The sequence below is a fragment of the Pteropus alecto genome, unplaced genomic scaffold, assembly GCF_000325575.1.
Source record: "Pteropus alecto unplaced genomic scaffold, ASM32557v1 scaffold44, whole genome shotgun sequence".
Lineage (NCBI taxonomy): Eukaryota > Metazoa > Chordata > Mammalia > Chiroptera > Pteropodidae > Pteropus > Pteropus alecto.
In genome coordinates, this window is record NW_006436812.1 from 7,491,632 (window position 1) to 7,507,709 (window position 16,078).

Sequence of the window (16,078 nt, forward strand, 5' to 3'; positions counted from 1 at the left end):
GGAGGATTGAGCTGCTGGGCTCCAGTGGGTAATCGGATCACGTGCGACTGCATTGTAATGAGCCCATTTTTGTTCAGAATTTTCCTATGATAGTGGAGCTTCCCAGCATCAACCCTAGAGGAGAGGAAGGCTGTGGGTAGTGTCATTTTGCTCTGCTGGTCGCTTTTACCCACCAAGGTAGAGAGCCTTTCACCTGGACAGAAACACCGGAGATATGCACCTCCTATCTAGACAATGTGTGAATACAGTCATTATGAGACAATGGCCTTGGAAAAGACAGCCATGTCTCAGCCTAGGAGCAGGCCTGATCTCCAGAAGAGGTAGCTGGAGACATGGGAGTAGAGGCCAGGGGAAACAGAGCAGAAAGGGAGAGCTGGGCTGGGAGACAATGAGGAGTTGGTCAAATATGAGGAGATAATCGAATATGGCTCTCTAATCCTGTAGTGGCCTGTAACCAGGGTGACCAAACACCCTAATTTGCCAGAAGGTTCCGATTTATGCTCATTTCCTTGACGTCCCTTCTCATCAGCTCTACCTTCCGCTCTCAAAATGTCAGGTTTGAACATTAAATTACATGGTCACCCCAGGGTCTCTTCAAAAAGAGAGGATTGTGCTCCCAATCACCATGGATTAGGGAATGCTGAGTTGGCAGGAATAAGAACAGGAAAGACAAGTCAGCAGGCTCTGGTGTGGGGGAAGGGCACGATGATCAGTGAGCCCTATCATTTAAAGCAGGGACGCAGTCATCCCTTACTTGAAAGCAGTACTGTGGAGGTCTCGCTGGAGCTCCCCTTGCCACCGGGACCGGCCTAACCGCTCCAAAATGCAGTAGGAGAAGTCAGGGAGTTTGAGGTCGGGGTCACCCTCCAAGCCTATCAAGGCCCTGTAACGCATGTCCTGGGAGGCAACAATGATCAGTTTCTTTCCCCACCTGCAAATCAGAAATAATCACATGAAGAAATTACTCTGATTTCAAATTAAAATTAATTTAATTCAAATTAAGATATGAAAAGCAGAACCTTGGAGTATGATCATTTTCTGCTTCTTAGAGGCTCACAATCCCCCAGTTAAGCTGGTTCTAGTCTTAGTGCCGCAGTCCTCAGGGTGAGCAGAGCCAATGTCATCATCTCCTTGTTTAAAGCCCTCCCAGGCCTTGCAGGGCATGTGAACCGAAAGCTCAGCTCCACCCCTGACACACAACAGCCCTGCTGGTCCTGAAATAAGCTGTTTCCTCTGCTCGCTGCTCTTCCTCAGGGTCTACAGGTGACTGATTCCTTTTATCATTCAGGTCACTGCTCAGATGTCAACTCCTTAGGCCTTCCCCGAAATAGTAACCATTCCCCACCCCTGACCATTTCCATTTTCTTTGCAGCACCCAGCGTTTTTAGAAATGGCGCTACACACGCACACACATGCACGTACACACGTGTACACACACACACACACACACACACACAATTTTTTTCCAGACATTCCTATCTTTCCCTCCTTCAAATAGAAGTGTTATAAAAGGGGGCATATTGTCTGCCGACTTGTTCACGAGAAAGACATCCTCAGTGCCTACAATGATTTTGGTGCATAGTAGGGGCTATGTGAATATTTGTTAAGCGAATGAACTATTCTACTGAACCAGACAGATAAAGCAAACTTCAGAGTCAAAAACACTGAACTGTGTAATCAGTGGACTCGTAGTCCGTTGAAGACCAGACTTTGGACAAATTATTAGTTTCTCCCACTGACTTGGTGTATGAAAAATAATACCTGAAAAAGAGGCCAAGAACACTTCCTAGTAAGGCAATGATATATCACGGCTGAGGATACTGATATCTCTGCTGAGGCCTGACAGGTCCCACACTGAAGACTGAGGTTCCACCGCAGTGCCTTGCCTGCTAACTTCCATGCACGTCTTAGGCAGATAGGCCCACTCCATGCACACATTCTTGGGGCCCAAGCCCCACAGCAGAGATCCCATGAGGGTGTGCAGGCAATAAACCCAGTGCACACTCACTCACTCCTTGGCATCGAGATATACCCAGTCAGAGAAGCTCCCTTTCCTGGGTGAATGAGCCACTGGGGGGCCACATATGGCCCGTGGGCTTGAGCCAGCATCTACTCATTTTAGCCTGTTGTTTACAGATGGCTGACCTCAAAGTCACATCAAACTCAGTCTGACTGTTCTCCTTCCTCCCACCCACTCAAATCACTTCACTTTTACCACCAACGAAACAAAAAGAAAAAAGAAGAGGTTATCTTCATTTTAACTTAACTGCAGCTTTCTTCATATTGTTTGTAACCTATATTTGGTCTTCTGCAGAGTCATGGAAGTCCATATAGTTCATCCTTAAAAAGGATGTGGTTGTGAACACATGTGAGAGTCAGTCCACTTTCTGTGTCTGCATGTCAGAAACTTAGAACCTATGCTCTCTCGTCTCAAAACAGGCTCGTTCAGTTAAATTGGAAGAAGCCAGCTGGGAAAAGAAAGTTTGAAAAGAGGGGAATCGATTTGCTGTTTTAAAAATGTACTCAGATTACTCCCCTGTGTTATCATAAATCCGCTGTTTCCAATTAGCTGAAGCAATGACTCCTGCTAAGCTCAGTCTGCAGACTGTGGGCATCATCTAGGTTAGTAAACACTGATTAAGCACAATGCAAAGTACCAGCAATACCAAGATAAATAAAAATGGAGTTCATAGTCTACTGAAAAGAGTTCATAGTCTACTGAAAGAAGAAGACAAGAAAATTACTCTATGGTTGACATAACAATTGCTCTGACAGAGAGCAGCTCCGGTGGTTGAGGCTATTAAATGACACATATGAGGACCCGTAATTCAAGCCTATGTGTGTGACGTGGGCGTGTGCATAGTAATTAGGGAAAACTCTCAAAAGAGGCAGTTCTTGAGTTAGCAAGAAGCTAGGTGGGTGAAGGTAAGGAATAAGAATCTGCAAGGTCCTAGAAGCATAAAGGAGCATGCCTGCTCTGGGACGTGAGTGGTGTGACATGGCCGGAAAGGCTGGGGTGTGGTGGCAAGCTAGAAAGCAGAAGGAAGGAAAGTTTGAAGGGTCAGTGGGAGTCCACATCCTGAATGGCCTTTCTATAACATGCTAGGGAGTTTAGATCCTACGATATAGGTCAGGGGTTACAACTTTAAACCTAATAGGCAATCAATCAGTCAACATGCATTTTTAGGAGCCAACTTTGTGCCAGACATCGTCTAGACCCTAGAGATCTATAGCTATGAATAAGACACACAGTTCTTGCTCCGAAGAGTTTATAGTCTGGTGAAGAAAGAGTGACATAAAAAACACTTATGACCATTTTTGGTACCGAAAAGAGTAATATGATGGTGCCTGGACAATGGGGAGCACTTTTCAAGGAGATGAGTTGAAGGTTGAAAGAAGAGAAGCAGGTGGTGATATGAAGATCTGGGGCAGAAGGAACAGCACATGCAACAGCTGAGACCAAAATAAGCCTGCATGCTCAGGCCAAAACACAGTGAGAAGTGGGCAAGTTGAAGGGGCTGAGGTCAAGCAGCTGGGTGGGCACAAGCTACTTCCTAAAGAGCCTGAAGGGCCATGGTCAGCAGGGCGGACAGCCGCAGGGTGTGGGGAACTGCATGGGACACGGTTCATGGCTCTGACCTATGCTGTCAAGTAACAATTCAGTGCCGGTGCAGCCAGACCTTGTGATGTTTCGAGAAGCTAAAATCTAAACGTTTAAAAATAAGCGGTGAAATTAATTTGAGACCAAAAGGGGTCTGAGAAAAAGTTAGAAGGTTGATTCCACAGGACTTGGTGGCTGATTGAATGTAGAATTCAGGGAGTGAAAGTGCCCAGAGAGAACCCAAGTTTATGCCTTATATAGTCAGGTGCATGGGGCTGCCCTAGACCAGAATAAAGAAACCAAAGAGGAAAGAAAAGAAAGAGAAGGCAGGTTTGGGGTAACGAAGAGTGAGTGATGCTCTAACTTCTGGGCACACTGGGTAAGAGGGGCAGGTTATTGAAACATCACACATGGCACTTGGGAGGAGGTCTGGGGATCAGATAGAGCCCTTGAGAGCAGCCAACATTTAAGGGGCGGAAGGAAGTTGGGAGTCCACAAAGGAGCTGGTGAGGATTAGCTAGAACAGAAAAACAAAATAGAGCGGGAAGCAACAGGGCAAAACCTTCAAAAGTCTCTAATGGTGTCGAGGGGTCAAGGAGATTAAGGGCCTAACAGTGTCCCAGGCTTGTTAATAGGGGTCTTAGAGGATAAGATTTTGGTGAAGTGATAAAGGCAGAAATTAGGACCCCCGTGGGCAGAGGAGTGCAGGGGAGGTGAAGAGGGAGAAAGAGTACAGCTACTTCTTCCAAAAAAACATGGCTGCAGCCATGAGAGAGAGAGCTACAGTTACAGGGCACCTGAGGTCAAGGGAAGGTCTTGTTATAAGTGGGGTGAGTCAAATTAATGTGCTGGGGAGACAGCACAAGCAGACAGGCAGAAATTGAAACTAAAGGAGAAAGAGGAGTTAACTGACAGAGGTAAGAAAGAGCACGAGGAACAGGAGCTGGGCTGAGAAGGAGGGGAGAAGAGGAGGAAGAGAAGCATCCTGATCCTAGCCCTCGGCAGGGCCACAGTTGTTCATCTCCTTTGACCCCCAAGCGCAGGGCCCAGCTTGGACAAAGAATGAAAGGCACCAATCCACATGACAGCTGCCTGCTCTGCCCACCTGTGCTAGGACTGTAGATACATATGGAAAGGCAGGCAGACCCCCTGAGCAAAATTAGCCCCAAACAGGAGCAGGGCAAAAAAGGTAGTGAAGAAGATGCACTCAGCGTCTGTCACAGTGCATCACCCCCACACTAAGCCTGTGTGGAGACGATGTACTCTGACAGACACCGAGGCTGCAGACCAGTCTTGTGCTCTGACTTTACCCTTCCTCCACCCCAGCCCAGCTCCCATTCCTCATGCTCTTTCCTACCTGTCAGTTTACTTTCAATTTCTGTCTGTCTGCTGGAGCCCTCTCCTCAGCACATTGATATGACTCAACCCTTCAAAGCAGGAAGAGTCCCATGAGTTTCTGACAGTGTAAATAAGTTACCTGCCAAAGGCTTCCACCATTGTACAACGGGGCTGCAAAGACTTAGTCCTGATATCACCGGTGATGTTTTTCCTCTCCTTAAAGTACCGGCATGAGCCCTGGATGCCATCCTTATTCTCTAAGATCATATGAATGGGGTAGACATCCTCCAAAGGGACTGGGTCTCTTCTGGACTCCAAAATGCCAGTTTCCAAATCGATTTCTTCATACCTAAGGAGGAAAGCACAAATATCAAACCACAACTCGGCTTTAGAAATAATACATGCTTGGCGTGTTCTGACAACCTCCTGCAGAGATCAGAGAGCAGGAGTGAGATATCACTCAGTCTTTCTGCCTTATAAATGCAGATCATCTTGACAAGCAGTATTTTCTGCTCTAGAAAACACAGACCTTTCCAGGATTCCCCAAATCCACTCCAGAGCTGAATGCTGGAACCAGAATCACCATATTGGCCCAAGTCATGGTCTTTTGGTTTCCCTCCAAATTTTGTGCTTAGTTTTCAAACCATCAGGTTTGGACTTAATAATTCAAGGTTTTCCCTCTTTAAGGTATCATCTTTCTACCTCTCTTTAGTTATCTCTCTAGTAATCTTCATCCATTTTTATGGTTTTGATTAATACTTGCATGTTAACAATTCTCACCATTGAATCCTCAATACTGTTTTTTCTCCCCAAACATCCCGTCCCACCTTCCACAAGTCTCTCCTTGGCACCACCTCACTCTCCCAGCTGCCTCTTATCAACACCAGAGAGACACTTGACGTGTGTTTCTCCTTTTATCCAGTCAACCAAGTTTGTCAAGTTCTCAGAAATCTTGCTGACGTCCTACACTAGTCTAGTTGAGGCTAAATTCCATATACACTTTTCAACCCTTTCTTCTTTGCCTTGTGACCTCTGTACTATTTAACCTCTCATTCTCGAATCAGGAACTGAAGGGCATCATTTTTGATTTCTACTTTTCCTTATACGCCACATCCAATCAGTCACCAAATTGTCTTGGTTGTTCCTCATGTCTTGATTCCATCCACCTCTCCTCTTCATTTTCACCTCCACTATGGTAAGCTAAACCATGACTGGGTTGTTCATGATTAAATTACTACAAATCTCTCAACTTTGCTCTTTGCCTCGTCTACTCCTGCCTTCAGAAGCTTCCATCTGTCCTTTTGATAAACTCTTTAAGCGGATGAAGAGATCATTGATTACCTCTCCAGTCCAATTTGGTTAAGGACAGAGTGGATTCTGTACCCACACTTCCTGGATTCAAATTCTGGGTTATGCCTTCGCTAGTTGATGACCTAGTGCAAGTCACTTAACATCTTTGTGCTTCAATTCTCTTTTCAGAAAAATGGGGATAATACCTACCTCCTAGGGTTGTTGTAAAAAATAATAACTTGCCACATCAGGATCTTAGAACAGTCCCAGCTCACAATAAGCATATATATAAGTGTCGACTATTATTCCTCATTCTCTATTTCCAAGTCTACACTTCAACCAAACTTATTTTCTTCCTTTGGGCTTTCACATTTGCTGTTCTCTGTCCTGAATACTCTGCCAACTGGCCACCTAAATCCAACCTTGAAGTGTTGTTTTGGACAGTTATTCCCTTTGGGAACCTCTCCTCTCCCTCACAGTTTGGCTTAAAAGCGCAGAGTCTGGAGACACTTGGCCTGGGTTCAAATCAACACTCAGTCACTTATAATCTCCATAACTTTGGAGAGGTTACTTCATCTCTCTCTATGACTCACTTTCCTCTTCTGCAAATCTTCAACAGCATCCACCTCATAGGATGAAGTGAGTTTAACCTCCTGAAGCTCCTAGAACAGGATCTTAAAATAGTACCAGACCAATAATAAACACTCAATAAATGCTAGCTATTATTATTATTATTATTGCTAAGCTTGTTGTTACGCAGATCTCTAGCTGCCTTAGGCCCACTAATCCAGCACAGAAGGATGAATGCCCAATAAAGGTTTGAACTCAAGTGTCTCCAGTCTTCATCTGAATTGCCTTCCCACTCCAATCCTACCCTCCACTTTAGAGGAAATACTCTCTGAAGCGCCAAGAATATCCCCCCAGTCCTGCTCACCATCACCCCAAACATACATGTGGACATAATAGGACTTCACATAGTACATCACATGATGACTCCCTGCTCCATCAGACGCTTGGGTCCCACCAGGCCTGAGGAACCCCAAATCAGCCTTACACTACTCCCTTCATCGGACTACCGGTTCTCCCTCGGCTCTACCCCCTTCCCCTACACCTCTCGAGTCAGAACCTGGTCCCCTCCCCGCTCCATCAGACCCCGGGCTCTGAGCCCGTCTACCCGCCCGTAGGGCCAAAGCCGCTGACCGGTCCTGGAGCTGGAGGTCGGGTCGCTCTCTAGGTTCCTCATAGAAGCTGATGCCCGGGTGCGTGGCAAGGGCCCTCCACAGAAACTCCTGCGTGTAGGGCTCCAAAGGCAGCGGGAAGGGCGGCACTCGAGTCTCCAGACGGCTCCACAGTGCGGGCAGACAAAGGCCATCAAGCCCCTCCAGGGCCACCTCGTCCAACAACGACTCCAGCGCGTCCATTGCGACTTCAGTTGGCAGCGCCCGAGGCGCCTGCGCACCAAGCAGCCAAGGGCCCTGTCCGGCGCGCCTGCGCACAACGATCGGCAGCCCCGGGAGGCGGGTCAGACCCGCCAGTCGGAGGAGGAGTTCCAGCGGGCTTGCGTGACGTCACACCTTGGGGGCGGGCCCAATCGGTGGAGTTACACCGCCATTGGTCGGGAGCCCCACAGTAACCAGGGGAACTGCAAACAGTGCAGAAGCCGCTTCCGGTCGGAGCACCCGGAACCGCCACCTCTAAGGATGGACGGTGAGTGTTCGTGGGCCCCTCCAGGAGGTCAAGTAGTTTTAATCTCATTCCTCCTGAGGCAACCCCCCGGGCGGATTCTTAGGCCATAGACCCCTGTACCACCACTGCCTGACCCCAGGTGGTCTCCGGTCTGAGGGAAATGGAGCCTTAGGGGTCCGGGATGGGGAAAAAGACTTGGGGAGGGTGGTCAGTGTTTTGCTTCTGTACCGAGCTGTGCTCGTGTAGGAAGCCAGTACTGACGGGGGCCCAGTAAAGGGCTTTGGATTTAGGGAGGGAAAGGAGTAGAGGCCTGAGGAGGGTCTTGTGTGTCCTAGGATGTGCAACTTTGGGATATGGGAGTTAGCGTCGTCGTGGGGAGTGCAGTCATCTGCTCCTGGAAAATGGGACTTAGTAAGCAGGGTAGGGGGCCGGTGGGGGGAGGAGTCTAGGGAATGCTCTCTGTGCTTCGATGTTAACAGCACTGTTCAGTGTTAAGAACTCTGTTAAGTGCTGTCAAGCAACACCTCGCGAAGCTTCATAATAGCCCTTTGAGATGAGTGTCATCTCATTTCACAAATGAGGAAACTGGAGCTCAGAGAAGTTGAATAACTTGCCGCAAATCAGCCAGCCAGCAAGTGGCAGAATGAGACAGGAACCCAGAAGCTCTGTCTTTGGAACTGAATTGTGGAGTTTGGGATTTCAAAGGAGTTTTAGAGGCCCTTCATTCCAGAGGTTGCAAATGCAGATATCTGCAGGGGCAAGTCTAGTGGGCTGGATTGGGCTGTGACTGAAAATCAATTCTTCTGAAAGGGAAGCTCCAACCAGTTATTTTCCTGGGGCTCTTCTCAAAATGCCATGACAGCAGATCAGTCTGAAGGCCAGGTGCCAGGCGTGGGCTACCATTTAGGGGTCCCTGATTAGAATCATGGATTTGACAGTAGGAAGTAATCTAAAAATAGGTTCCTCAGATATTTCATTTTGTAGATGGGAAGGCTAATGTCTAGAGAGATTGACAGAATCTGTGCTAGAACTCAAATCATTTTTCTTAATTTACCATTGTCTCTCACTTTTGGGGAGTTTCTTCCTTTATGATATCCACTTAATGCAATGTAGAACCTTTTTTTTTTTTAAATGAACCATTTGTTGTGTGTTTAAAAGACGTCTTTGCCCTTTTGTACTTCAGAGGTACTATAAAATGTCATTTGCCAGATTGTCATGTGGAAAGGTCAACGTGATGCTGCTGTCGAACAACAATTCTCAGATCTTTTTGATCTCAGGATGCCTTTATACTCTTATCTCAAAAAAGCTTTGTTTATGTATATTAAATTGATGATATTTACTATATCAGAAATGAAAGCCAAGAAAATCTTAAAACATTCAACAATTCATTTAAAAATGACAACCCATTACTTCTGAATATAAATAATACTTTTTCATGAAAAACAGCTATGTCTTCCCCCCAAAAAATTAGTAGGAAGAGTGGCATACTTTTACTTTTTTTCAAATCTCTTTAATGTCTGGTTTAATAGAAAATAGCTACACCCTCATTTCTGCTTCAGTAACTAGACTGTTGTGCTGTTATTTTGGCTGATGCATATGAAAAAAAAAATCAAGCCTCATACAGATATACAGTTGGAACAGGGAGTATTTTAATTGCCTTTTTAGATAACTGTATACATTCTTCTTTGATACTATACCAAACTTAGTAAGTTGTAGTTGCTTGAAGGTTAATCACAATGTGGCATCTGAAACCATATTGGTAAACTTTTGTACTTTGTTACATTAAAATCCATTGGTCTATCTTGCTCTTCCATTGGATATTTTACCTGTGTATTACCTGTGTTTGATTTTATAACCTTAGATATTGGTCATTTGGAAAATGTTATTTTACTGAATTATGCAACTCTTCCAAATGTTGACACTGGAAGTTTCATTACACAATATCAAATAGCATATTACTACACAATATAAAAAAAAAAAATCACATACATTAATATCACCACCTATCTCATTTAAAAAAAAGTTTAAGTATTGGGAAGCTGTTAAACTTAAGGTAGTAGAAACAAGTTTTCTACTTATTTTCACTTGAAAACTTGAATTTTATCATTGGCAACAAATACTCAATTGTTTCCTTGAAGTGAAAGGCTCACTACTTTCCTATTTGAAAAAATGTCAGATACCCAAGTCTGAATTACTATAGTTTGTCTATTAGCTCTTCTTTCAAGTAAAGATGTCATTCTACACAATATATGGCTAGTTCAGCTGGCAACTCAAACAATCACACAAGTATTTTCTGTGATCAACCATTGTACTTTGGCTTGTAGCAAAAGTGCTTTATGTGTACTTCCCATTTTTTCACACAGAATGTTAAAAAATCTGTATTCGTGTCAAAAATTAATACAATTAACTTTTATTGTTTCATCGAGACCTTCTTAAATGAAAATAATTTGTTTGTTTTATCGTGAGTACATGACAATGAAGAACATAATGACTTCTAGTACAGTTTGATGCCACTGCCTTTTAGCCACTCAGGCTATAAGCAGTTTTACCTACTGTTGCTTTTGCATCATTGGTGCAAATAACAATGAAAAAGTTAGAATTGTGAGGAGAATAGTTCTGCCCTTGGGAACCCCTCTTCCTCACAGGATCTGCAGAACACACTTTAAGAAACTTTGTTATAGACCATTTTCAAGAAGACTGCTTAGTCACATCTAATTGTTATCATCTCAGCTCTCCTAGAGCTTAATTATGGCCCCAAGGAGGAACCTGTTCGTTTTCAGATTGGTTACAAAAAGGAAAACTTGGTTCTCTTTAAGAAAGTTATTTGCTCTGAGGTTCGATTTAATGTTCAAAGGATCCCTTTTTCCATTTCAATTTTTGGACTTATACACCATTTTATAGGCACATTATCTGTTGGGTAAAGTAATGCATACCTTGATGAATTGTGATTCTAGCCAACTAGATAAGCCAACCTGGCCTTATTAGAAAGATGTTTACTTCTGAAAATCACAAATGCTTAAATGTCTGCCAAATATCACCAGACTGGATTATAGTTTGGTTTATTCTGCATGTCCAAATCACTAAAGCTTTTCATAACATTTTCCCCGGTGCATTGTTTTACTTTGGGCAGGTTTTATCCAGCTCTGTGATGCAGTATGATGTAATGCTGATAGATTGGGGGTTGCAGGGGGTGGGGGCAGGTGGCGTGGGGCGAATAGCCACGCTGGATTTGAATCTCAGCTGTGTACTCTGACATCTCTAAATGTCATTTTTCCTGTCAATAAAATGAAGATGATGATGAAGCTTACCTTGTTTTGCTTGATAATCCACTGGTGAATCCATCATTGAGGATTCAATGAGATTATGCAAGAATGCACTGAACACCAGTTCTAGCATATAAAAGTGCTCCTCCATGGTAACTAAGGCTGTCATTATCTGCAAATGGGCAGACTTCCTCTACACTGCTGACAGAAAAGGGAGAAGGGAATCTGATGAAGCCCTCTAGCAAATAATAATCTTTGTAATTAGCTCACTCTTTGTTAAAAAGAAAAACCAGTGTTTGACATTTTTTATTTTCATGAAGGTAAATTGGCAATGTGTGAATCTTTTGCCTGTGAACATGTTCACCTTTGTGTTAAAGTCATATTTCTTCCAGTGCTTTTAAAATATAAGATAGTTTAGAAAAAGAAAATACTTCCACTCAGTTTTCAAGGAACATAATAATTAGACAAAGGTCAGCACATCAATATAATTAGAAAGGATTTTAAAGCTGCTCATTTGCTTTTGCTCCCCCCAGAGCAAATATTTAACATTTCCCCGTTTATACTGTTCATTTGCTTAGCAAACTTCCTCAAAGAATTAATAATGCCAAGATGAAATTTAGCCCAGTGTGGCTAAATAATCCCAAACTACAAAATGGATGACGGTTGAATCAGGAAGTTTTTGCAGAAAGTACACTGTCAGCCTATCTGGTCTCTTCTATGTGGTTTTTTTACCTGGACTCCTGGTGATTTGCCTATTTCTCTTACTACTTAAAATAAGCCAAGCCAAAAATAACAACAACAAAAACACAGTAAGCATTCAGCTGGCAAAACAAATGTGTGGTCCATGGAGTCTCTGTGTGGGTTCTGTTTTCCTTCTTTGGCTCCCATACTTGAATCTGATTTCTTTTCTTTTTTCTTTTCTTTCCTTTTCTTTCCTTTTCTTTCTTTTCTTTCTTTTCGTTCTGGATATTTTTCGACATTCATTCCACCCTGTCGTTTTAGCTTACAGGACGTGGTACACTATATTTTGCTTTATTTTCCTTAGGGCATTCATTCAGTGACTTCACAACATTTCAGTGCCTTCTGTGCACTGGAATCCAGAGATATCAAGATGAGTAAGGTTGAATGTAGGTGAATGGGTGTTCATTGTACTATTCTCAAAACTTTTCTGTAAAGTTGATTTTTTTACATATAAATGTACAAATAATTTTACAATAATTTCTTAACCCTTAAAGAATAGAAATGTAGCAAATTTGAAAATGAATTCTTTATATCAGAAGTTATAAATTGGGGCTCCCCTGGCTGAAATATTCCATATGTGTTTATTTGGCCCATAATGTTTTATTTTAAAAAATTTTGAATTATCAACATTGAAAAATTGGGAGATTTCTCATAAACATCCGATTATGATATTTTCTTTAAAATATCAATAATGTCTTTTAGCACCGAATCAGAATTCTGCATGGCCACAATTCCCTCCCAGCTGGAGCTGAGTGGAGAAGGGGGAGTGCACTTTCTAGTTCACCACAGCACCTACCTCACTAGCTTCTCTCATCGCATCTGGTACCTGCCTGGGCCCCATAGGCATTTGAAGTTACAATCCTGCTCTAATATTAACTTAGACAATTTTGAAAATCCTTATGGACTTCATGTGTGCCATATTATGCTATACTTGTTCTTTTAGTTTTAATCTAAAAATGAAGAGGGATATATAGTATTCTGTGCCCTTAAGAACTTCATAGTCTGGTGAGAAAGGGAGACATAAACAGATAACTGCAATCCAACATGGGAGTCCCTAGAAGATAACATTGTAAAAGTCTTCACGTTTCCCAAAGCACTCCGGCCCACTGCCTGCTTTTATAAATAAAGTTTTATTGGAATACAGCTGCAACCATTTGCATACAAATGCATACAAACAGTCTTTGGCTGTTTCCATGCTTTGGTAGCAGAGTTGATTGGTTATGACAGAGACCATATGGCCCATAAAGCCAAAAATATTTATCTCTGACCCTTCACAGGAAAAGTGCCAATTCCTGGCATAGAGAATCCAATCTGATTCTTGAGATGGCTTGATATGATACTGTAAGTGCCCATTTTACACCACACAGCTAGTAGGTAGCAGAACCAGGACTCAGCCGAATAAAGTCTACACACTAGTATTTATCAAAGAGCCATCTCAGCCCTGTCCCTGCCAGTGTGTGCCCAGGTTCTCACATCTGGGAAGTGAGTCTGTGGGTGAGGCCTGCCCATTAGGCTGGTAGAAGAATAAACAGTTTAAAAGGCACTGCCCTTGACTATCTTCTTGGCTCCCTCTGGATGTGACCCTGGCTGTTCCTTTATTTCCAAGTAGGAAGGGGAATCAGGAGCAATATGGTTGGTTAGAAGGAGGAACTTGGAGCTGTTTACAGAGCACTGTATCAAAGAATAAGAAAGTATCAATTGTCCTCAGTGCCACAGGACTGACTACTGATGTCCCATGGGGTGCTGAGCAGCTTGACCCTTGTGGCCTTAACAATTGCCCTGTGGATATAGCACCTTTAATTAGAGATTTTCCCTGGGGAAGCTCTTTCCTTCCCCCATCCCTACCCCTTGGTTGGTCTGCGGGACTCCAGCTTCATCTTTAAATAGTCACCCATCCTCTCTCATGCCCAGAGTTTTTATACTGGGCAAACTGGATTCATAGCTGTGTTTTCCCATATTTAAAAATGAGATTTCTCATAAAAACCTGGACTTCTCAGTCTCTAGATAAAAGGGTGCTTTGGTCCCACTGGGCCTGCCTTCTTACACAGCCCTGGTTGTCAGCACTGAACAGTGGCTACCTCTTTGACCTTGACATGTGATGGCAGTTTGATGTCTTCTGACTGGTGGTGCCAGTCATCCAGTGCTCACGTCCTCCATTGAGAATATTGGCCTGACCCTGCAGGCATCTGAGATTTCAACCCTTGCTCAAGGAATTTTGGAAAGCTGACCATCCCTTGAGCACACCATATTCTTTCCCACCTCTCTGCCTTGCCCATGCTGTGTTCCTTGCTATCTGTGTCCTTCTTTTAAGTCAGTTCCACACTGTAGATTACAGTGAATGACATTACCTGCAGAATAAACTCCTCCCCCGTGGCAGGATCCCATAGCTCCTCAGGCATCGTGCTATCATAGGTATTGGGCTTCATGCCCTTCTTCCTCTTTGCGAGTGGAGACCCACTCTTATTCCTTTGTATGCCCAACACTTGGCCCAAGGACTGGTCCATGATGTTTGCTGGATTGACATAGTAACCAGGAAGGAGATGAACCGATTTGTCTCTTAGGTGAATTGTTGGCTGGTCTCCATAAAGCAAACAGAGAAAAGGCTCTTGCAGCCAAGCCTCCAGGCCAAGCTCCCAGAGACCTCGGCTGGTTCCTTTTTCTAGTAGAAAAGTATGTTTCCCCCAGACACAGTCCTTTGGAGTAGTTCAATCTAGTCTTAATAATATGCCCTGACCTAGCTACCTTTACTACACCCCATAGCTTCTGTGTTTATTCTGTTCTCTCTCTATTTCCCAATTACATTTCTGTCTCCCCTTCTCCCCCACCCCCCACTTCCTATCCCAGGGAAGTCACTGTCACTTTCACCCTTGCTTCATTTTGGAACCCGGTGCTACCTCGACCACTCTTAGCTAACGGATTCTCTTGAAATAGCCCCTGACTTAGCATGTCCTTTGAGGATAGGAAAGTTATGGTTGAATGTAGCACCTGGCAGGAAGTTGGAGCTGAGGGTGTTCGAATGCTGAAGAGCCCTCTTACCAGTCATGTGACCTCAGGGGAGTTAATTTTTTTATCTCTTAGTGCCTAGACTCTTACATTATAAAATAGAGATTAATAGTAGGACCTTCCCACAGGGCTGAGAATCAAATGAATTCATCCATGTAAAGCCCTTAGAATGGTGTCCTGCACTTAATAGGTCCTCAGTAAAAATTAGCTATCACACAAGAAGAAAACATCTTTTCCCTTCAGATTCCGGGGGATCTCATGTACCATTTTCTGTGTTTTCCAGGGTGGTTTGGCAGATCATTTTTTTTGGGGGGTGGGAGATTCAAATACTCAGAAGATACTTTAATTTGGATATACATACACATATTTTCACAAATGTAACACCCTCATTTGTATTCTGTGGGGAGCTGGGATGGGAGGATGGGGCTGTGTTGGGGTGTGGCAAGGGAATGGGTTTGGGACCTTGTATGGTAGACACAGAGTTAGGCCAAAGCACATTTTAGCCTGGAAGCATGTTGTCATATAGGCCATTTACATAAAAGTCTGGCATTTACTTATCTTCACCTCTGAAATGAAAAAAAAAAAAATCGATATTTTCCAATTATCTCCAATGGTGTATTAAATTTTCTTTGTCATATTTCCCTTCACTATCCCAGAAAGAGCAGGAGAAAAGGGTCAGGAAAGCACATTGTGAGGGAAAATGAGCTCTTGCCAACAGTTTGTCAGCATGCCTCCTGTCCCTTCCAGCATTGTTCATTCAGAAATTTGGTTATTTACTCATTCATCTATTCCGGAAATGTCTACTGTTGTGTACTCCATTCCAGGCACTGTTCCAGATGTGGGAAATTCAGTGATAAAAAAGCCAGACAGCAGCCATCAATTTCAGAGAGCTGATATTTAGTCGGGGAGACAGGTCACAAACAACTCAACAGGGAACAGATCAGTAAGTGCTCCGCAGAAGGTAAAAGTAGGGAGGACTGGGGGTTAGTCCTCTTCGATGAGGTCAGTCCCTTTAAGCTGAGATCTGATTGATGAGAAGACCAAGAAGTTGAGGGCAAAGGCCCAGAGGCAGGAAGGAATTCTGAATCCCAGGAGCGGAAGAAAGACTCCGGACGGTGGTGGTGGTGGTGGTGGGGGGTGTTGGGGCATGGGGAGA

The 16,078-nt window shown here is 43.8% G+C and overlaps 2 protein-coding genes across 6 annotated transcripts in view; one reads left to right on the forward strand and one right to left on the reverse strand.

Annotated features, from left to right (window-relative positions):
* Window positions 1-7,707, reverse strand: part of GTF3C1 (general transcription factor IIIC subunit 1) — a 69,137-nt gene extending 61,430 nt beyond the window's left edge. The window contains exons 1-4 of the mRNA XM_015590951.2: window positions 7,430-7,707; window positions 5,079-5,288; window positions 755-931; window positions 4-114 (exon numbers count right to left, since the gene is read on the reverse strand). Coding sequence (XP_015446437.1) covers window positions 4-114; window positions 755-931; window positions 5,079-5,288; window positions 7,430-7,650 — 719 coding nt within the window. The 5' untranslated portion in view covers window positions 7,651-7,707. The remainder of the gene's footprint in view (window positions 1-3; window positions 115-754; window positions 932-5,078; window positions 5,289-7,429) is intronic.
* Window positions 7,708-7,866: 159 nt separating this feature from the next.
* The window catches only part of KIAA0556 (KIAA0556 ortholog), a 177,565-nt gene continuing 169,353 nt past the window's right edge, over window positions 7,867-16,078 (forward strand). For 3 of the 5 annotated variants that reach the window (XM_025048349.1, XM_006914049.3, XM_025048350.1), the window contains exon 1: window positions 7,867-7,936. In XM_025048349.1, the coding sequence (XP_024904117.1) occupies window positions 7,930-7,936 (7 nt within the window). In that variant the 5' untranslated portion in view covers window positions 7,867-7,929. The remainder of the gene's footprint in view (window positions 7,937-16,078) is intronic. The other 2 variants (XM_025048351.1, XM_025048352.1) reach the window with 2 other exon arrangements.